The 22,811-nt window shown below is 33.9% G+C and overlaps 4 protein-coding genes across 4 annotated transcripts; 2 read left to right on the forward strand and 2 right to left on the reverse strand.

The window, feature by feature from the left end:
* The first annotated feature begins 2,456 nt into the window (after window positions 1-2,456).
* Window positions 2,457-4,534, forward strand: LOC148770760 (WAT1-related protein At2g39510-like). Its single transcript, XM_088817769.1, has 7 exons — window positions 2,457-2,802; window positions 2,889-2,951; window positions 3,036-3,152; window positions 3,405-3,648; window positions 3,740-3,901; window positions 4,000-4,151; window positions 4,252-4,534. Exons 1-7 carry the CDS (start codon window positions 2,615-2,617, stop codon window positions 4,370-4,372), a joined length of 1,047 nt encoding a protein of 348 aa, XP_088673895.1. The 5' UTR covers window positions 2,457-2,614; the 3' UTR covers window positions 4,373-4,534.
* A 215-nt stretch (window positions 4,535-4,749) lies between these two features.
* LOC148770761 (uncharacterized) lies at window positions 4,750-5,807 on the reverse strand (the record flags this gene model as incomplete). Its single annotated transcript, XM_088817770.1, has 4 exons — window positions 4,750-5,013; window positions 5,109-5,307; window positions 5,412-5,480; window positions 5,559-5,807. Coding segments are annotated over 4 exons (588 nt in total), but the record flags the coding sequence as incomplete, so codon positions are not given.
* An 85-nt stretch (window positions 5,808-5,892) lies between these two features.
* On the reverse strand, window positions 5,893-13,114 carry LOC148770762 (lysine-specific demethylase JMJ17-like). Its single transcript, XM_088817771.1, has 7 exons — window positions 11,371-13,114; window positions 8,715-8,772; window positions 8,029-8,151; window positions 7,217-7,274; window positions 6,936-7,072; window positions 6,181-6,339; window positions 5,893-6,081 (listed from the first exon to the last, which is right to left on the reverse strand). The coding sequence occupies exons 1-7, from the start codon at window positions 12,714-12,716 to the stop codon at window positions 5,908-5,910; spliced, it is 2,055 nt and encodes a 684-aa protein (XP_088673897.1). The 5' UTR covers window positions 12,717-13,114; the 3' UTR covers window positions 5,893-5,907.
* Window positions 13,115-17,130: 4,016 nt separating this feature from the next.
* On the forward strand, window positions 17,131-22,055 carry LOC105956918 (serine/threonine-protein kinase BSK7). Its single transcript, XM_088817772.1, has 12 exons — window positions 17,131-17,346; window positions 17,402-17,521; window positions 17,944-18,107; window positions 18,228-18,448; window positions 18,669-18,804; window positions 19,298-19,431; window positions 19,514-19,619; window positions 19,998-20,083; window positions 20,175-20,363; window positions 20,747-20,899; window positions 21,005-21,118; window positions 21,416-22,055. The coding sequence occupies exons 3-12, from the start codon at window positions 18,026-18,028 to the stop codon at window positions 21,656-21,658; spliced, it is 1,464 nt and encodes a 487-aa protein (XP_088673898.1). The 5' UTR covers window positions 17,131-17,346; window positions 17,402-17,521; window positions 17,944-18,025; the 3' UTR covers window positions 21,659-22,055.
* Window positions 22,056-22,811: the final 756 nt, after the last annotated feature.

Here is a 22,811-nt window from a genome sequence, read left to right on the forward strand (position 1 = left end):
CCAGCTCTTGAAACGACTTATTCAAATGTAACGATTTATCAACTATTTAAAATAAGTTTAGACAAACGGGATGTTATATTACTTATATAGTTTATTTCACCATAACCTTTAATTTGATAGGCAAATAAATACATATATGTTATGCTAATAAAAATAATACGAGAACTTTTTTAATAATTCATAATACAAGGAGTTTACAATTACATTATAAAAATTAAAAAATAAATAAATAAATCCAATTTTGGTTATAACATTGATTACACATAACCTGCATGCATGCTTGCCTACACATAAGCGGCAGTAACTAAAAGAAAATGTAAAATAGTAATATAGTTTATTTATTTCTTATTTAATTTGTATGTAAAATTGTATATGGGTACGAATTGAATGACGGTTTATACTATGCTACATCTGGTGAAATACATTGGGTAAATTTTTACCATTCATATACATGTAAAATACACACATATAAAATTTAGTTGAATCTTGAAATAAAATCTATATACTAAATAAAATAAAGATGAATTAAAATAGTATAAAGTTTTTTTACAAGTATGATATACTATAAATTAATAGATTGTCTCTATAGTATACTTTGATCACCAACAAATATTCACATGTGCATGTTATAATGAACAAAATATCTGATTTCATGATATGTATATATACCAAAACAATAAACAATTTTTATTAATGATTTTTATTTAGTTGACACTTGAAGAAATTGTTCCATGTGCAACAATTATGTACTTAAATTTCCCTCAACAAATGTTTACATTAGAAATCAGATCTGTCACATTAGCTAAAATTAATTGGTGGTCAAATTGGCTCTTAGGTGGTGTTTGCAAAAAATTTTAGAAATAAATTATGAGCTTTTATTTGCTCATAATCTAATTTTAGAAGTTTGCAATACAAACTTTTGCTTTTGTTCTCTTGATTTAAGTTGTTTTAAGCTATAATTTCAAAAGTACCTATGTGTTTGCTTTTTCTATTTCAGTTGATTTTTCAGTTAATTTGTAAATACCACAAGTTTTAAAAATAAACACTTAATTCCAACTTAACTCATAATCACAAATTTATATTTTTAAACACCACCTTATTCGCATATTGGTTGGAAGGATAAAGGAGGAAATAAATGAAATAATTGCTTTGTAAATGGACTTTTATTTTAATATATTTTATGTTGGGGAAATTACAGTTTTTACCCCTCAAGTTTGCAATGATCACGTAGTTAGTCTCTCATACTGATTAAAAAAACACATTTGGTTCCTCATATTTCAATAATTTAAACATTTGGTCATTTTCGTCAATTTATAGTTAGTTTGCTAGTTAAGGCAGTGATACGCTTTAATCCGTTAGTTTTATCGAAAAAATAACAGAATGACTAAAAATATTGAATTTTTGAAACATTAGGATGAAAATTGTATTTTTCCCATTTTCTGTTGGAATAACTTATTGAACGTCGTCTACTATAATTGTCTAAAATTTTTATTCCATCGTCATCACAAATTAATATATTTTCTGTAACAATATATAAATTCTTCCCCATTTTTCAATTTTCAGAAATATATTAAGGTATTAGCATCTTGTGATGTTTTCCTGTAAATGTGGTCTAATTATGATTAGGATAGTTACTCATATTTAGCCAACATATAACAATTCAATATTTCCTCCAATGATGGTATACTCATTTGTGGATGTAATTTGTTTAATAAGGTCAAAATTATGTTACACCCCTTTTTGGAAAATTGGGACATTTCAATTACCGAAATGTTAAATATTGTTTCGATTTTATTAATATAGTTTTGACTTTGAATGTGATTTTGACCCATCTTCTTTTATTATGAATTTGGCAAAAATGTATGGAAGTTGTAGTTTCTTGAGTTATAATTTTAAACCAATTCAAATCAGCTACATTGAATATTGAGTGACAAAGTTATGCATAAATTAGTTATATTCTAAATTTTCGATAACATTATCATAACATCAAAGTTGCAGACGATGTTCATTAATTCATTTATATCTTTCTCACCTGACTTCCAATATTGGTGATTTAAATTGGATTAGAAACCTAACTCAAAGAACCACAAACTTCGTGTTTTGAGTTTTGCTGAATTCAAACTCCAAAATGGTCAAAATCATCTTTAAGCCGTCAAAACGGTATTATTAAAAAGTGTTAATAATAACACAAAAAGAAATTATTTATTTATTTTTTATTTTTTTTATTTTTTATAATTCACTGCAAATTAAAAGGGTTTAATTAATTAATTAAAATTCACGTGTTTAAAAAATATAATTGTTACGTGTAGTGGATTCCCATTGATTCAAGAACTGATTTTTTTCGTGTAGAAATAGCTCTCTATTTCCTTCAAAGGAAAAATAAAACACACATACACAATATGCATGTGCACGTACGTGTATATAGCATACATATATATATGTGTGCAGAAGAATGAAATTAAAAGAAAAGAAGCACACGAAATATATATACATGCATATATATATATATATCAATATATGTATATGTATATATCATTATTATTACCATCACCATATATATAGCTAGGTAGGAACAGAAAACATAAACCTAGTACGGATCGAAAAGAAAAAAAAAATGGATCCAAAGTTAGTGAAGAAAGTAAAGCCATATTTGGCTATAGTTTTCATGCAGTTTGGTTATGCTGGTTTTGCCATTATTGCAAAGACTGCTCTTGACCAGGGTATGAGCAATTACACTCTCTCTATTTACAGAAATGCCATTGCCACTCTCGTTGTTGCCCCTTTTGCCTTGCTTCTTGAGAGGTATAATATATATACGTACTCTCTCTCTCTCTCTCTCTCTCTGTGTGTGCGAAATTTGAAGAGAGATAATTTGTTTTTATTAACAGGAAAATCAGACCAAAAATGACTGTCTCTGTTCTGTGGAAGATAGGCCTACTTGCCTTCTTGGAGTAACTTCTCTCTCTCTCTCTCTCTCTCTCTAGATATGTTTCTCTCTCTAGAGATTATTGTAATGAATTAATATGTACGGACAGGCCTGTAATAGATCAGAACTTGTACTACATGGGAATGAAACATACAACAGCCACCTTTTCAACTGCCATGTGCAATATTCTTCCCGCCATCACCTTTTTATTAGCCTGGGCTCTAAGGTATACTATACATACAAACTCTTCCTATATATACATATATGTATGTATATATTGATTTTGGTGTTGTATATTACACATTTCTCATTTTAAACAACGTAACTAGTAACTTTATTTTTTTGAAATTACATAAACACTCGAAAAAACGGAAAGGAACACAAAAAAAAAGAGTACTAGACTTACGAAAACGATTAGATGGTCATTATATTCAATACGATAAAAAAAATCATGGGGTTATTTTTGTAATATTGCAAGGCTCGAAAAAGTGAACGTTAGAAGAGCACACGGATACGCAAAGATTTTGGGAACTTTCGCAACGCTTGGCGGTGCAATGATTATGACACTCGTGCAAGGCTCTATTATCGGGCTGCCTTGGACGAAAATCGAACCGAATTCCGAATCAGCCGATGATGTAGTAATAACCACCCAAGATCCAGTCAAAGGTGCTCTCATGATCACTGTTGGTTGTTTCTGTTGCTCAATCTTCTACATTCTCCAGGTAATTAATTATTTATCTATCTATCTATCTATATAATAATTTTTTTTTAATAATTTTTACTTATTTTATTTGGTTAAAAAATATTTTATAGGCGATCACGATGAAATCGTACGCGGCCCCACTGTCGCTGACCTGTCTGATATGCATGGCCGGAATGTTGCAAGGGATTGTGCTAACGTTTGCAGTCGAGAGGGGCAACTTTTCGATCTGGTCTATAGGATGGGATACGAAACTTTTAGCTTATACTTACAGCGTAAGATTAATTAATTAATTTATTTATATATACTTCTTTAACGACACAAATTTATTTATTTTTATCTTAAAAAAAATGTTTTTTTTTTTACACTACAGGGTGTAATCTGTTCTGGAGTTTCCTACTATGTTTCAGGGATTGTAATGAAAGAAAAAGGGCCAGTTTTTGTCACTTCATTTAATCCTCTGAATATGGTTATTGTTGCAGTCTTGAGCTCTTTCATTTTTGCCGAGCAATTGAACATCGGAAAGTAATAATTTTTTTTCTTCTTCTAATTATTGATTATAATCTCGATTTATTATACGGGAATTTTATATTAATGATAAAAAGAATTGCTGCAAAATTTGCAGGGTAATCGGAGCTACGGTGATTGTATTCGGGTTGTATCTAGTCATATGGGGGAAGACGCAAGATCAGAGAGAAACAGCAATTATTGATCAAGAAACAAATCATTCTCCGAACGGCGTCTAGGGGGAAACAATTTTTTGTCACATAATAGTTCTATGTAAAAATAAAATGATTTCGAAAACATAAATAAAAGTCGAACGAACATTAGCAATGGTGGTCGAGTGATACAGATAATATCTCTCTACCAGCATTAAAAAAAAACACCAGTATGAGTTTTCTATTTCACTTTACATGAGTGAAATATCATATATATATATATATATATATATATATATATATATATATATATATATATATATATATATATATATATATATATATATCATGGTACCCTAGAGTTGGAGTCAATATTGTATAGTTCAGATTATAATCCAACTACAGTGGACTAGTTTTACTTTAATTTCAATATCATGCAGCACAGTTAGGATTTAAGATCACAATAATAAACAGACATGCTATATTGAAGAAAGACGAAACGGAAATGTTTAAACGAGTTTTTGCGCATCAAATATTACAACAACAAAACAAATCTAAATGTTCCCAAAATAAGATGTTTCCTATTGTCAATCTCCTCCACTAGCTAAGTGAACAGCAGTTATCATGTCAACCAACCTCGATGAAGAGATGGAGATATCAAGATTGTACGACCGTTTCTTCTTTCCCGTAAATGCGCTGAAGTTCACGGCTTGCAGCTTTATACGATGCTGCGAATGAAAAAAAAAAAAAAAAAGGTCAGAGAAAACGATTAAAGAAATTAACGTATCCATATTTATCATTAGAAGAAAAAAGATGAACTCACATTTCCATGTATCGAAATTTTTCTGATCGACGGGAGATCCTGTGATATTTTGCATCACTTCGAAGAGCCTTTCTTGAGGGGTACTCTTCAGTTCTTGGACCACTGCGTAAATTGTCTTCCCATTCTCAAAGTAGATATGGTTATTTGGGTGTTTAGTCTTACAACCGGCGTGGCGCTCAAACTCATAAGCATTAATAGCCTGCACAAAACATAAGTTGGAGAAATACAAACGATTAGCAATGCTCGTTTATACAGCCTTCATTGCTCGGAAAACTACAAACGACAAACATTGAAAACCATCACCTTAATAAGCTTGCAATCCTGGCAGCTACACAAGTAACCAGTCCCTTTCACCACTCCTCTAAGATTTTTCTGCAAGTACAAATATTCCTTGATGAAAATATAAACCTCAAATAAAATGGAAAAAAAAAAAAAAAATTCCGATTTTACCTCTCTTGACCAAGAAACATATTTCACTGGAACCCCATCAAGAATGCCAGTGGATAATAAGCTTTTAACGTTTGTAGGGAAGTTATTCGACAATCCCTTTTTCGTCTTCTGCTCCTTATTCTTGATCTGTGCCCCATCGGTTTTCGAAGTGGCTGCTGTGACAACATTTGCACTAAGCTGCTGTGCAGAATCATTCTGTCCTGTTGACTGGTTGAGCAAAAGATCATAGTTGCTTATGAGCCTGCCAGAGAGATCTACAAACGTTTGCGGTGGGTGGAGCAGGGATTATAAGTACTACAGCAATCCGTCCATTACTAGGGTTGGTAGAACTAATGATCAAACCGCTAGCTTAAAAGATTTTGCAGATGCAGCTAAATAAAATACTAGAACTGTAGAAAATATATACAGCTAGTATGTCATGATATTGATAACCCACCTCTAGGCACACATAAGTGGATGGTCGGCAATTGCAAGAAACAGCAGAAAGGTATAATAATTGTTGGCATATGACGCACGTTGGATCCTTCAAAGAAAGGAGACAGACTAGTCAGCAGTAGACACAACCTCACTCTGATATTACAAATTGCAAATGGTGAAGATTAACCAATAGTGTCGTGTATACCTCTTCAGTACCAACATAATCAGGCTTAACTCGAGGTGTCATGGGAGAAGATCTAATGATGCCATTTTTCCACAGCCGCTCCCGCCAAGTTTTTTCATTGCTGTATATCCTAAGCAACTCTTTGTTTAAATAAGTTGATGTTCTGCTATCTAATTCACTCTGCACATGAATATAACAACTAAAATCACATATGTGTGTATGCGTCTATTAAAAATATGGACATTGCTAGAATTATTACAACTGTAAATATATGTACGTATAACGAAAATTCAACAACTAAAAATCATTACAACTAAAAGCAGGATGTGAAAAATGAGAAGCTGGTAATCACCAGGCAACATCATCAGAGATAATGACATGGCAACATATAGTTTGAGCATGATTATTCACGTACACCAAGACAGAATTAAATTAAAGACAGTTTCATGCGAATATATGAAAATAGACAAATATGTACACATGAATGCATATGTAGTGTGTAGCAAATATGCGTAAAGATGCAACATTATACACATTGAGATCGAATGGCCAGTTATCCAGGGCCACCAAGTCCCCCAATCCAAAGTATAGCAGACCACATGGCTGCTTATATGACAAACACAGACCAGATTCATTCAACAAAATCTTGAACCTAAATTATTGTGAATGTTTTATCTTCAATGCATCTGTTGATATATTGTTCTCTCGTTAAGATGCTAAAAATAGTCAAATAAACAGAAGTCAAAATGAAGCAGCAACAAAGTCGATCACTGAACCTTAGCCACCACGCATAGGAGCTCCTCATGAGACAGAACAGGCACTTTATGATAATTACGGTATAGCTCAGCTCCGAAACCGCCATGAGGTAGCCAATCAGCAGGGGCAAAATTGACAGCCTCGGCACAATTCAAGCCTGCGATAATAAAATTGAACCATGGATTCCAAATTTAGGTGCAACAGAGGTAAATTAGTGTATTATAGTTAATGTGCTGCCCTTACTGAACCTTGAAACCGAAGCCAAGAGAGGCAAACAAGTAATAAGCCATTTTTTGCTTACCAAGGTTGAATCCTCCATGATAAGACCTGGGAAAAGTGATGACAAAGTTTCCAGGCTCCTGCCAAGGCAAATGATATAATTAAAGCAGTGTATATGCATAGCACATCACAAGGGTAAGAAGTAAAGGATCACTACAGATCGTAAAAGTTAACAGTTCTATTTCTGCAATATTTAAAAGTTCCTCAAAATATTGAAAAACAAAGAGGTTAAAGTATAAATAGACATGAACAGGGATCTTATAAAATGACTATGGACACACGATTACAGGCAATATGATAAGCCAAGATGCTACAACTCAGTTAAGTAGCAAGTTAAGATCTGTTCAATATTATTCTTAATCTGACAGCAAATTTTGAACAAATTTTCAACTGTTTATAGTCGCTTATGATCAGATATAATCAACTAACATTTACGCAATACAAGGAACCCATCTGCCTAAATTCTCCCTGGATCTAGCTATGCAAAAGCTCATTTATGAAGCGCGACGGATAAACTGAACTAAAATTGAGATTTACATTGCCCCCTCACCATCTTAAGTTCAAAGACAAGAATCAGATTAAAAAAACTGAACTGGGAAAAAGAAATGAGGAAATCCAGGGTAAAGTGCAGCAACAAACCATAAAATATCTGTTAGATAGAATTTACATAGATCTATACTTTGAATTCATTAAAGTTTGATTTCATTAAAATGCAAAACAAACCAACTGCCAAAAACAGCTATAACCAATTTCAAGAATACTAATACAATGTCTACTAAATCCCACTATGACAGAGAGTATCTGTTGTTTAGTTCAAAATTACTAAAACAATACCTGAATAATGCTGTAAACTGGGACTCCTTTTTCTTGCAACACCTTGGGATTCAGCATGGTAACGAGTTGAAACAATAGGTCTGGTTGTGTCTCGAACAAATCAGGCAGACTATTTCGCATTACCTACACATAAAGGAAAGCAGTCAAGCACCATGCCGGCCAAGAATGAAAATGAAAAATCCTAGCAATAAGGTTTATCTTCACATATTAGACCATAATGCACTCCAGCACGTGTAAATTTGAAAGAAATAAGCATAACCATGACAATGTTATGAAGAAAAAATAGAACCAAGGAATTGAAGCAACACTTCCCGAACAAGGAGATTTAAACATAAAAATGAAAAAAATATTGTAACTGAAAATGTTGAAACAGAGATATCTTGGAGCGCAGCATAGACGGAAGAACTTAAAAATTGCACGGAGGATTAATTAGTCACCTCTCCAAATATCATATTAACTTGCCGAGAAGAGCCCGAGGCCCCGAAGGCCCCGGCCCTCAAGAAAACCATTATCTAATTCGGGTTTACATATTATCAGAATTTAGGAGAAAATACGTCACCAAATTTTGATTAATATGCCTCAGTGTTTTCTTAGTCTCGGCTCAATTTTAGCCACAAGCGCTGCTAATTTATCTGCATAAGTATTCACTACAACAGAAAGGCTGATAATAAATAAAGGAGCTATACCTTTTCAAAAGCATCAGCTTCATTACCAGGGACACTGTACCAGCACTTTGGTTCTCCCCTGGAAGGACGAGTAAATTTGTTTATCAAATTAATAGTACATATTTACTTATTACAATAAGGAAACCACTACCTGACAAACATCTGAGGGCAGGAAAGAATAAAATTAATGAGACAGGTAAAATAAGTGCATAGCTTAGTTTTCTTGACATAAGGGGGGAAGAGAAGTACATTGAAACTAAGAGCAACTCCAATGCGTTGTTATCAAATTGGGTTATCAAATACTCATTTGACACCTGTGATAAAATTTTGATACCTCTACAAAACTAGTGCACTCCAACCACAAGTACCAACCAAAAATATCAAACAAACTTATCATTCTTTTTAAATATTTATTTTGTGATATATCACACTAATCGTTTCTTTTTGGTAAATTTTCACCAAAATCAATAATCAACAATCTAATGAAAGGAAGAAAAAAGGAAGAAAAAAAGTTGATGATGTGAATCAGTGTATTCGGCAAAACTGAGATTTAGAATTGAAGTAGTTCACTATAAATAAATCTCTTCAATGGAAAAAGAATTTGACTCAATTGTACCACAATAGTGATTACATATAAATCAAACTTCAAACAATTTATGACTAGATTTTAGTTTTCTTCATAGTCAGAGAGATATTTTAAAATTTGTTGAAGACCCAAATAAAAAACTCAATCCCGTTGAGTTTTTTTTAAGGTTGAATAGTGGTCCTATATATTAGTGATATTTGATAACTATTTATCTAGGATGTATTTTTGCTTACCAATAGATGAATTATTAAAATAAAACCCCATTTTGACAACTCCATTGGAGGATAAAGTTTTTAAATTTGGGGAATCAATTAGAGGTTAAGGGATTTGATACCCCATTTAATAACTCCACTGGAGTTGCTCTAAGTCTATAATTCAGTTCAGCTAAAAAGATTATAACAGGTATTTTCCTATAAATGCAAGAACTTCATCAGGCATTTAACAAACAGGTGGAAAACTGATTTTAAGATCTTGAGCAATATCACAGCCTTTTTTGATTCATTTAGAGCTATAGGTAGTATAATCCGCACAAGAATTAAATGCCTTGAAGAATGACCTTCCTCCCAGCTATCCAATAAAGTTGGGCAAGAGCTATGACATCATCTTATTGGTACTATATTAGCGGTTTCCCGTCTAAGCAAGAGCAAAAGAAAATAAATGCACCTGTTTCGTTGTATTCTAGACTCTGCCGACAACAACACGAAATATGCAATTTATACTGGTTCGGTACAATCTATTTAGCAATATTTACTTTCTGCAGTAAGGATCTCAATAACGAGTATACTCGGACAAACACATTTTAAACAAAAAGTAAGCTAGAGTTTAAGGATATTGAGACACTAGGACATGATTACTATGACACATTTAACAAGATCATTCCAAGTTAAAAAAAAAACCAAAGCAATTTCGCTGATGAAACGGTTTGAATAGAAGATTACTTGTTGCACAAAATTCATATACATACAAGCACACTAAGTCCATTCGCCTACAAGCTGGTAAGCTACAAACGGAAGAGAGAATCGTTGTTGTGGCTGGTTTAAAGATGAGGATTAAGATCCACAAATATATAACCACATTGTGTCAACTAGGAGAAGGGAAGCAATTATCTTGTTTGAAGAAATTTTCAGGTGAAATATAGCATTGCCATACCACTGACACAAAAAGTGTAGGCTTAGAGCCCGTTTAGCTAAACTTATTTTGAACATCTTATAAGCTCCTACATCTGATAACAGCTTTTAGGAGGTGATGAGATGTTGAATCATTATTATGTAACTAAATCACCATCTTATCATTTCTTGGCTATCAATCCCTACCTAATAAAGTCTGGTAACCACCTTCCGATGTCAACAACCAAATAAGTTTGTCGGAGACATTATGCCAACTGACCCACCTTGATTATCTATAATTAGCCCGAACTGAGACAAGAATGCATCAAACTTTCTTTCTTATATTTTGTACATATCTTTGACTAAAACCAGCAAATCAGCAGCTATGGTGAAGGGAAAGAAATTGCATTTGGTTTGTTATTACTTAAACCAGTAAATAAGACATAATTGATACAATATTGGGTTCTACATAACATGGCAACCATAAACTTATTTGCTGAGCTTTTTCTACATAAAACAACTCGATAAGAATAATATTGGTATTGAAAGAGATATATTCAACGTCGAAAATGTGACCATGTAACTGCACTATACAATCACATGATCTCACACCTATCCAGATACTATAGATATTATATTGCAGAAGGCACATGATTCTACAGATTGAAAATGAGCAAATTGCTTCAGACAACAAAAATACAAGGAACTGTTGAAACATGTCATTATGATTCTTCTACACATTATAACAGAGAATGTACATCGAGCAATAGTTTTGCACTACCACGCTGCTCTTCGGTTCATTGAATCGACAATTTTTTACTAATCTTAATGCGCAGAATAATCCAATTTTTGTGCATGCAATGGCTTATGACTATGCTTTTCTCCTCGTAGTAGAGTATGAGATTAAACATTGAAGACAAGAAAACCAAATAGGATTCACAAGATGATATCAGCTAAAAGTTATAAGATTCAATCAATTACGTACCAATGGTGATAATTCATTGAGTAAAAGCAATGGTCTTCAAAATGCCAGCAAAATGACGAGAATGGCATCCCAACATAGAGCCACGGTACCATAACTCCTGCAATGTTCTGATGCACGGTCCGAAGCATTGATCCTTGTAATCTAGGCAAGTTATTGAGGTTCCATGGGCTAGCACAATACTCATTCCAAACATCAGGTTCAATTGATTCTGACCTTTGATCAATTTGACGAGGAAATCCACTCCCATAAACAGACGTATCTAAATCGCTGCCGTACATTACCTCCACCTCTCCAGCTGAACCTTCCACAATTTCCCAGAATTTCTTTTCGAGTTGAACCCATGAAGTAGGTGCTGATCCAAACCACTTCTTCTTGACCCGGTCAGCCACACGCCTGAAAGCTTCAAGCGTAAACTGCTTGCCTGGCACAAAACCGAAACTATCCTTCTCTGAATTCAAGCACTCTAAGCAATACCAGTTTCCTGGAGGAATCCTCTTCAATGGTGGAGACAGACAATATATATGCCATCCCTTATTACACCTATCACACAACAACATAACTTCCCCATGCAACCCACTACTACACTGTTCACATATCTGATCAAGCTCTTGTTTCTCTACTTTAAGTACTTCAATCCTCTCACCCTCTTTGTTTTTCCGTCTTCTCTTACCACTCGAAACCTCAACCTCTGGCTCACATTTCTTCGAACTAGTCACACTGCGCTTGCAGCTCTTTTTCTTTACTTTATTCAATCGACAATAATACTCTTCGTAGTCAAACAAATGCTCCCTATACAGCTGAGACAACACGTGTTTTGAGCACTCGGATATCTTCCCTCCCGGCCGTACGAACCTAAAAACCTCCGCCCATTTCTTCTCCTTAACAACATTGTCGTACCCTCCAAATCTCTTCACCGCATTAAACAACTTACACAAGTCCAAATCCTCCCCTTCAAACACAACCCTCTTCTTCGCCTTCTTACCGCAATGATCCTCCAAGAACAGGTTGTACTCTAACCTAAAAGTCTTGGGATCACAAGGCGCACACCGCGCCTGCAATTGGTGAATGGCCTGCGATTTCGTAGGGAAACGGAACGAATCCATGTCCAACACAAAAGGGGGTTTCCAACTTGCCGGTGGAACAATCCTACAAATCCCATAGGGCTCAGCCTCTGGTCTGATCTTGTATATAAACTCCAACGGATCCTTGAATTCCTCCTCGGTCGGATAAAACACCGGCCCCGAAGGCACACTCAACGAACCACCACAACCACCTGATAAACCTCCATTTAAATTCCCCCCTAAAACCCCCTTCTCAACTTTCCTCGTCCTCCCTCTCCCCATCATTTGTTCTCAAACTATACCATATCGAAATTCAGACATAAAATAAAATAAAAAACAGTAATTCCCTAACTACAGAAGCAGAAAATTCCAGCACGAAAATTAAAATCACCAGCCGCGGTAAACAGAAAACGATCAAAATCAAATAAAATGGAATACTTTTCCCCCAAAAAAAAAAGATGAAAAACACCAGGTGCTTCTCTCTCCCAACAGTCGGTGTCAGAATTTCACACACAGTGTGTGTGTATGTATATCTGTGTGCGCGAATTTGAAAAAGGAAGTAGTTGGAATGTAAGGGGTTTTAGTTATGGATTTTTCGTACTGTATTAGGTTAAAAAAACAGGGGCGTGACTGTATTTTGCGGGTTCTGGAATTGGAAGAAATTTACCAAATTAGGGATCGGTGATTCCGTGCCTGCTTCTTTCGGTTGTACCTTTCAATTGAGAGCACGTGAAAAATTGAAACCTGGGTAATAAAATGTCCTAAATGTACAACCGTCTAAAAGGTGCAGAAAGGGGTAGTAGATTGAGAGCGCTGATCTTCCTGCACGTGAGCATCTCGTGCCTGCTAGGGATTTAATCCAACGGCTAGTGTAGAGTGGTGTTTAACACGCGCTTTGTCTCGCGTGAGTTTGATAATGCTCGTTTGGGAGGAAAGAAACCGCTTCGGTGGACTTTAGAAGGGGGAATTAGGGTTTTAATTGGGGATCCCCGATGCACACATGTATTCAAGTCGCACCGCACGTTTGGTATATACAGTTCAATATGTCAATAATAACCATGGTAGTTAAACTCGCGAGATATCGCGATATTTATCGCGATATGGTACAGTCCCAATCAAAACGATACGACTCGAACTATGTATCGGCTATGTTAAAATATCGCGAGATATCGTATCGTATCACCATATCATGATACGATACGATATTTACGATATTAGTCAAAACATTTAAAAAACGAAAAGAAAACGAAATATTCACAATTTCAAGTTTGAAAAACGGATTTCAAAATAACCCTTCAAATTCACAACCCTAATCAACCTTTCTCACTTCAATTTCTTCAAAAAATTATCAGAATATGGCAACCCTAACTCGATTTCTATAGATTCTTGTTATTTTTTTGGAGTCAAGTGCGAATTTATGAGTGATAGATTAATCTTTTAGAAATTATGAGTGATAGATTAGTCTTTTAGAAATTAGGGATTCGAATTCGAACTTTGTTGATGTTATTTTAAGAGCAACTATGATTTTTTCATATTTTATAATGCAATTATGAATCTGAAACTTGATTTAACTTTAAAATATTAAAATTTACATGTCTATAGTATTTCTATTATGTAAATATATATATTTTATTATTTTTAATAGTTGGTTAAATATCATACGATACGGTACGATAACGATACGATACGATACACGGAGGAAAACGATACGCCGATATTTTCCGATTCGATAACCATGATAATAACAATGTTAATTTATTTTATTTATGTGTACTTTTTTTTTAAATAATAATGTTAATTTATAAAGAACGGAAACTTTAACTTCTTAATGTTTTAGGAGACGAGGACACATATCGCCTGTTGGATACTTTATGGGCTAGTTTGCAATTTTTAAAAAGTTGGAAACAGGTTTCAGCAAATTTTCAAATAATTTTGTCATTTCTCTAATTATTTACACGGTTTAATAATCAATTGCAAATTGATAGTTGATAGTAAATTTATTTTGAATAAGTTTGTATGAAAAGATATGGAAAAGAATTTATATATAAATTAAAACTTATATATATGTTTATATAACATATTTATAAATATACCTCTATAATTTTAATATTTGCACGTTTCTCCCAAGCTCCTGTATCTCCATGTTTTTTATATGCCGTTTTCCCGTGTCCGTTTCTCCATTTTCATGTATCGCCGTTTTCGTGTCCATGCTACATAGATGTCAATTAAGAAGCATTTGTTGGCAATTAGGGGTGATTACTTTTATGTTTGTTAAAGTTTTTCTTAAATGTTTTTTTTTAATTAATTCCAAAAGTCCTCCCATTCAAGTAGGGGTGAAAATCGGATGAATCGAATCGGAATAAGCCTTTTCGGAAAATTTCCAAAAAAAATCGGAAGTATAAAATCAATTCCAATTCCAAAATTTTCGGAATCTTAAATTCATTCAAATTCCAAAAGGCCCGGAAATTTCGGAATATCGGAAAAAAATCGGAAATCACATAAGCTTTAAATTTTAAAACTTACCCGAGATTTTCTAAAATGTTCATAATATTTCAAATATAAGAACATCCACGTCGATAAAAGTAAAACTAATAATTACAAAATTCAGTTAAAAAAAATAAATAAAAATTAATAAACACAGCATAATATCCAATAAAACTTCTAACAACAATTCATTATGTCAAAATCCTAAAACAAAACTTACATTTGTATTTTTCAGAAAAATAAGTATTATATAATATATATTATTTATAGGTGTATTTTTAGGAAAAAAAAAATCGGATTATTTCGGAATTAAATTGGATCGGAAATCGGAAATTCCAAATTTATTTTATATAATTCCAATTCCAATTCCAATCCAAAAAATCGGAAATATTCGGAAATCGGAATTTCGGAAGTCGTAATGAAAAAAGTTGTTCCAAAATCGAAACTTTTCAGATCGAAACCGGCGGAAATTGAAAATTCCTTTCCAACTTGCACCCCTATAAATCTCGTGTTGACCATAGCATAAAAGTTAAAACTAATGTTAAATAAATATTTAAAATTCATATGAAATATGATAAACTAATTAGAATATCAAATATTTGAAAAATAGCATAAAAAGTAGTTGTCTTTTTTTTTTTAATGTTAATATAATGTTTAATATATCAATACCTTGGCAAATAAGAGAATTCGAAATGATTAAATCAATGAAAAAAGTTGTTAAAGTACTTTCAAAATAAGTGTAAGTTCAAATATTATTCGTTTCGCACGTTGTAATCCATTTGGCTGTCTCAAGAATCTAGAGATCTTTGAAGTCATTCTATCTTGGGTATGTGCATCGTGAACCTGCAAAATGGGCGAGAGGGGTGCCTTCGGCGTTAGCACTCCAGCGCCCAAGGTGGAAGACCTCCAAGAATCATAGGCAAATATCGTAGAGATTAAGTGATGTGAGAGAAAATAGTGTATGTGCATTTTTGTTGAAGATGAATAACATACATATAAGGAGATGAAACCCTATGGTCAAAGCGGTTAAAGCACACATGTTACTTTTGTACAGTTCCTCAGTTTATCAAAGAGCTCTCTAGGTTTTCAGCTGGTTAGAGAGCTCAACACGTCAGAGAGCACAACTCGTCATAAAGCTTTCTAGATCTTCAGCTCGTCAGAGAGCTCTCCAGGTCTTCAGCTCCTCGAAGTACTCTTAAGGTTATTCTCATTTGGGCTTTATCTTTGTGAACTTTCAATATCTTAAGGTCTTTGGCCCGATATTAGTGAAGCCAAAGGAACTGGGCAAACTACCCCCATATCACATAGGTAAATTCATCAAAATGGCTTTCAATGCAACAACAAAGTTTATGTAAAAACAAACGTACAAAATGTGTTAAAATGTGGGGGCGAAATGTCGTTAACCTAAAAAGTTTAATAATATGGTATAGATAAATATTTTTTGTTGTGTGCGGGATTTGACATTTCAATATGATAATAGTAGATGTAATAAGTATTTAAATTAATTATTACTGAGATTTAAGTTGGTTGAGTTGTATAAGCCCGAATTGGACTCCAAACAATCGACTAGGCCCAACTCAATTAAAATTGGATAGAGCTACAGGGCTTCGGATATGCCCTACTTAATTGTGGCGGCCGATAATCAACTCGGCGATGAGAGTTTCTATACGCAAGACGTACTACTCGTTGAGAGAACAGTTACATGAAAATCCATATCGATTTATTACATAAAATCTAATGTAATTGCCTTCTCCGAAATACTTCAAATTTCACGATACGTATGGAAACAAATAAGATTAAATTCTAATTTCACCATACATTAGATTGAGGTCATTCATTAGAGAGATTTTCTCCGATGATTTATCAAAACAATACTATTCTCTCATAGAAATCAAAATTTGAACATAAAATACATAACAAAAAAATAATAAATGCATTCTGAACATTTTATTATCGTAATTTTTCTTTTATATTCTTTTTTCCACACACATGATAATTTTAGAATGAATTTAATAAATAATATGAATCAAATGTTTAATTGGACATATGAATCATAAACACAAAATGATAATAAAAGACAAAAAGGAAAATAAAATAAAACAATAATGAATTTTATCTTGTCGGTGGAGATTGGGAAAATATTATAATTAATATTTATATGTATATATATAGGATATAATTAATATTTATAGGATATAGTACTTAATTACTTATTAAAGTTCAACGGTCTACACACAAATGCCCCTTCAATTATTTCTCTTTTTTGATTCACACACACACACACGCAGTAGTACCAGCAACTTTCACATTGTGCTTTGACCAAATCGAGCTTGGTCAACGAACCTCCATTTATAAAGTTGTTTATATCTACAATCTTCTCAGAATCAGCTCCCAGTTTTTTCTCTTATATGATTTTTTTGGGGGAATTAGGGTTTTCTGGATTTTTTTTCAGTTTTTTCTCTTATATGATTTTTTGGGGGAATTAGGGTTTTCTGGATTTTTTTTTTTGTGGACTCTGATTTACTGGGTGAGTTGTTAAGATTGACTCAGAAGATTTGCTGAATTGTTGCATTAGTTAATCCGTGATCTTCGAATCTTCATTATAGGTAAATTTCTCGAGATTTTTAAACTGTAAATGTGATTGAAGAACTGCTGTGCTTTATCTTCTTATATAGATTGATAAAAATTGAAATAAGTAATGGGTTTTTGTTGTGGGTTAATTTTTAATAAATCTGGTTTTGTGGTTTTATATTATCAGCTGAAGCATATTTGCATATTGAATTTGTTTGTGTTTGGTGCTGAATAATTAATAACCCAGTTGATTACCAGTTAGTATATTGTAATTCTATGGTTGCTATTATGAATTTCTCCGATCTTGTAAAAATATTCATTAGGGCAGTATGTACTTGAGGGCTCGTGTTTTCTGATTTCAGTTATCACCCGTTAGTGTTCGTAAGTAAAATATACTGCAGCTTGCGTACTTGAGACGTCTTAATTATATGAAATATAATTTCGATTTACGTTGCAGGCTTAAGTAAGATGGACAGACTTTGAGCGCAGGAAATAGTCGTTTTTTTGGCGAAGTTTTGATTCTCGTTTCTCTTGCTGAGATGGGTTGTTGTAGTTCAAAACTCTCCTGGTGTTGTTTTATATCGAAGCGCAATGGACCTTCTCATGCAGGCAGTAATGCTGGTTGGTTAAAACTTAGAAAAGTTTTTTTCTATTTTTTTTATTTCGTAATTTTCGAATCTTATGAGCTGTCAAGAAGTCGGATTTTATTTTGTGGAATAATTCAATAATATTCTGATGCAGAAAATGAGGAGAAAAGCGAAACCAGCGATTTGCCCGCATTTCGTGAATTCTCAGTCGAACAACTGAGGATTGCTACGTCCGGCTTTGCAGCACAGAACATAGTTTCGGAACATGGCGAAAAAGCTCCTAATGTGGTTTATTCTGGCAAATTAGATAATCAGAGACGTATAGCTGTCAAGCGATTTAACAGATCTGCTTGGCCCGATTCTCGCCAGTTCTTGGTAATGTTTCCATTAAAAATAATTATCTTTTTATGTTAATTTTTGTAACATTGATGATATATGGTACTTGATTGTTTAGAATAATTGTTTCGCCGTCGCACATATTATTTTGTGTGGTTTCACTTAGTGCTCTTTGTAGCTTTGTGCAGGATTGAGTTTCGTGTTTATTAGTTATTACTATAATCGAATGCATTAAATATTATTTAATTAAAACATTCAGGAAGAAGCGAGAGCTGTTGGTCAACTACGGAACAATAGATTGGCTAACTTGCTTGGCTGCTGCTGTGAAGGCGACGAGAGACTACTTGTCGCTGAATTTATGCCCAATGAGACACTTGCTAAACATCTATTTCACTGTAAGTACATCTCATGCAAGGTGAAATTTTTTTTTTCGGGTAATTATTCCAATTCAAAGTTGAATTTTCGTAAATTTCATGTTTCTGTCACTCCGCATGTAGAGTGGGTTCCCGTTTGTTAAAAAACAAAGGTGTTATATTTACGTAGTAAAGTTTCTTTAACCTAAAGTATAGCCTCGATTTCGCCTTTTAATGAATCTCTGCTTAATTAGAAACTTAGGCGCCAAAAACTGTTGACATGCTTTAGATACCGTAAACAGTTTAGACTTTAATTTAGTTTGCCTAGGGTGGAAGAACAATTCACGTGGAATTACTTTTTACTCGTCGCGGGCTACTTTAGTTTTATTTTGAGAGCCTTATCTTTCTCAAATTTCCTCAAGTAAAGAAAATTTTAGTCGACACGTATATTGAACATATATGTCGACTATCACATTGGGATTCATCTCCCTTAATATTTTTTTATCGAATTTTACAATGTTTAAACTACCTTCAGGGGAAGCACATCCTATGAAGTGGGCCATGCGGTTAAGGGTAGTTTTGTACATCGCGCAAGCATTAGAATACTGTACAAGCAAAGGGCGCTCTCTTTACCATGATCTGAATGCCTACAGAATACTCTTTGATGATGTAAGCACGGAGTTTCATGGTATTAGTTTGACTTTGACTATTTGTCTGAATTGTGAGACGACTGACACAGTTTTATGAACAGGAGGGAAATCCGAAACTGTCGTGCTTTGGTTTGATGAAGAACAGTAGAGACGGAAAGAGCTACAGTACTAACTTGGCATTTACTCCCCCTGAGTATCTAAGGACTGGTATGAACATAATCTCACTACCAAAAGAAGAATTTTTTACTCCAATTGCATGCATTATGGAGGATATTCCACCAAAATTAAACGATTTTGATTTTTATTATCTGGCGCACATTAATGATGACTCTCAATTTAAGACTGATGCATTTAGGTTAATATCCAATGCATATGCATATTCTTACTAATCATTTCTCTCTCTCTCTCTCTCGGTTTTTTTTTTCTTTTTTTCTGTCGAGTCTACATATTAGTGTACACTATACGGGTTTGTGTATTTTCTGTATTGAGATATTCTATTGAAGTCCGTTAAACTCGTTATGTCACTATAGTATTGTATTCGAGATTGTTAAACTATTGACACCTCAATCCTCGTAATTCGTATAGGTAGAGTTACACCGGAAAGTGTAATATACAGCTTCGGCACGCTCTTGCTCGACCTCCTCAGCGGTAAACACATTCCACCAAGTCATGTAAGTCTTTTTTTTATGGTAGCTTTATTTTTCGTATTGCATAATCGTTATTTATTTATTTACTTAGTGTTGTCGATTTTTGTGGTGTCAGGCCCTTGATTTGATTAAGGATCGAAATTTCCAAATGTTGACCGATTCTTGCTTGGAAGGTCAATTTTCGAACGATGACAGAACTGAGTTAGTACGCTTAGCTTCGAGATGTTTACAATATGAATCCCGTGAGAGGCCGGATCCTAAATCATTGGTTACTGCTTTAATCCCTCTTCAGAAGGAAACTGAGGTTTGGTTCTTTTCTAAACTCTGATGACTTAAAACATTGTGAATAATTATTTCCGTGGCTTTCATGCCTTCTGTTTGACAACATTCATGCTAGTCGATACAAACGACAGAATCTGCAATTAAATAAAATCAAATTGATTTGATTTTTTTTCTCATCTGCCATGAAGAACGATAAATTTGCAATATTGATTTGAATACTGAAATTGCTGCATAATTTTATGTCTGATTAATATTGTAAAGATCGTCGAGGATAACCAATTTAGGGAAACGGTAATTACTCGATCTTGTTGTGCATGCATGCATACACATACATATATCTAAATATTTGGTGTCATTATGGTTTATATAGCGATTTTTTATTAAACTTAAAAATACGTATTGCAGATTCCTTCACATGTATTGATGGGTCTACCTCAAGGTGGAGATGTTGTACCTCTGTCAGCCCTCGGTGAAGCATGCCTAAGAAAAGATTTAACTGCCATACACGAGATTTTGGATAAACTCGGCTACAAAGATGACGAGGGAGCAGCTACTGAGGTTTGTTATTTATCATTATATATTTGCACAATAATCTGTATTACCATTTTTTTTTGGCTAAATAATCAGTCTCGATAATAACAAACTATTATTTCCTTTATCCAGCTCTCGTTTCAGATGTGGACGAATCAAATGCAGGAAACATTGAACTCAAAGAAGAAGGGTGATTTAGCTTTTCGCAATAAAGATTTTCAGGTTGCAATTGAATGCTACACACAGGTTAGAACATTCGGCCCTGTTCGGGAATCATGATTAGGTTTAATACACAATATTAATCAAGCTTCTGTCAAATGTTTTCGGGTTTAGGTTTCGAGCTGATGATTAAAAACGAACCCGGGTTTTATATTTAGTCAAAACTCGACCCCTATGATTACACAAGCCTAATTTTGGCATATTCTGATAACTAATCCAACCAATCTTATCAATCCCATCCCTTTTTGAACTGTCTTATTATTCGGATTTATCTAAAAGAGTAATATAATAGACAGGTTATTAGTTTTTTTTTTTCGTGTGCAGTTTATTGAAGTTGGAACTATGGTTTCCCCGACCATGTATGCTCGTCGAAGTTTATCACACCTCATGAGCGATATGCCCGAGGAAGCGCTCGACGATGCAGTTCAAGCGCAAATTATATCTCCCATCTGGCACATTGCTTCCTATTTGCAAGCTTCTGCTCTTTTCGCTTTGGGGAGAGAAAACGAGGCACAAATAGCACTTAAAGAGGGCTCGATTCTTGAAGACAAGAGGAAAGCAGCTTGATCGTGAGATCCATCGGTTGATTGATTTTGTGTCCGTTGATTTCTACTTCAACAAAATCACCGGGGGGGGGGGGGGGGTTCATTTTTTGGTGAAGAAAGAAAGATCAAAGTCTTGCCTTTTCAACTTCTCAAAAAGGATACGAACAAGCATAACCTTGCGACTAACCATGGTTGATTAACACAATATGGGGTGGTTAAATTGAATGGGGGATCAAATGTTGTTAAACAACTGACTTTTTTTATATGCTATATATACTGTAATACTGTAATTTGTGTACAGTGTTGTTAAATTACAATGACAATGTTTGTGGAGATCATTTATGGATTTCAATCTGTAAAACCAAATCGTTTGAATTTATTTGGATGATTACAATAGATTTTGAATTCTTACCTTACAATTTGAACTAAGTTTTAATTGTGCTGGATTTGAAAGTATTAAAATGTAGTATCGTGCTCGTTTGGTTGGAGAGATTAGCCATGGTTAAATTTAAGGGGTAATATGCTAGAGGTCCCTAGTTGGAAACATAATTAGATGTGGAATACTTATGCAACCTTAATATTTTTTTATGAACTAAATCTTTTTTGGAAAAATAAATATAAGTCATATCCTCAATTTTTCTTTTATTCCTAATTTACCCTTAACTTAAGTCCATAAAAGTCACGACGTTATTTTTCTTCTCTCTCGCTCTCTCGCTGTCTCTCAGATTTATTTTTCTTTAATTTTTTCCTCTCTCTCTCTCTCTCTCTCTCTCTCTCTCTCTCTCTCTCTCTCTCGCTCTCTCTCTCTCTCTCTCTCTCTCTCTCTCTCTCTCTCTATATATATATATATATATATATATATATATATATATATATATATATATATATATATATATATATATATATATATATATATATTTTTTTTTTTTTTTTCGATATATCTTTCTCGCGGTGGTTATGGCGGTGGAGACGGCGGCAATAAGATGATGGTTGTAGCGACAAGGAGACATCGGCTATGGTGGTGTCAGGTCAGATCTATGGTAGAAGGGGCGGCGACGGTGTTGGGCATGGATGATGGCGTGATGGCGGCGCTCGGTGATGGTGGTAGTGGATAGTGGTGGTGGAGGAGCGGATCTAGGGTTTGGTGGGGAAAATTTAAAAAAATCAATTTGGAT

This window comes from Erythranthe guttata, chromosome 5 (genome assembly GCF_056151865.1).
Source record: "Erythranthe guttata isolate IM_541 chromosome 5, IM_541, whole genome shotgun sequence".
Taxonomy (NCBI): Eukaryota; Viridiplantae; Streptophyta; class Magnoliopsida; order Lamiales; family Phrymaceae; genus Erythranthe; species Erythranthe guttata.

What these genes read in the sequence shown, in the direction of transcription:
- LOC148770760 (XM_088817769.1), top strand. Translation starts at nt 2,615, where the DNA reads ATGGATCCAAAGTTAGTGAAGAAAGTAAAGCCATATTTGGCTATAGTT. An exon ending in TTTGCCTTGCTTCTTGAGAG is followed by an intron (nt 2,803 to 2,888) that starts GTATAATATATA and finishes TTTTATTAACAG; the next exon opens with GAAAATCAGACCAAAAATGA. An exon ending in TTTTAGCTTATACTTACAGC is followed by an intron (nt 3,902 to 3,999) that starts GTAAGATTAATT and finishes TTTACACTACAG; the next exon opens with GGTGTAATCTGTTCTGGAGT.
- LOC148770762 (XM_088817771.1), bottom strand. Translation starts at nt 12,716, where the DNA reads ATGATGGGGAGAGGGAGGACGAGGAAAGTTGAGAAGGGGGTTTTAGGG. An exon ending in AAGCTGATGCTTTTGAAAAG is followed by an intron (nt 8,152 to 8,714) that starts GTATAGCTCCTT and finishes CTTTATGTGTAG; the next exon opens with GTAATGCGAAATAGTCTGCC. An exon ending in ATTATGTTGGTACTGAAGAG is followed by an intron (nt 6,082 to 6,180) that starts GTATACACGACA and finishes CTTTCTTTGAAG; the next exon opens with GATCCAACGTGCGTCATATG.
- LOC105956918 (XM_088817772.1), top strand. Translation starts at nt 18,026, where the DNA reads ATGGGTTGTTGTAGTTCAAAACTCTCCTGGTGTTGTTTTATATCGAAG. An exon ending in CCGATTCTCGCCAGTTCTTG is followed by an intron (nt 18,449 to 18,668) that starts GTAATGTTTCCA and finishes TAAAACATTCAG; the next exon opens with GAAGAAGCGAGAGCTGTTGG. An exon ending in ACGAGGGAGCAGCTACTGAG is followed by an intron (nt 20,900 to 21,004) that starts GTTTGTTATTTA and finishes TCCTTTATCCAG; the next exon opens with CTCTCGTTTCAGATGTGGAC.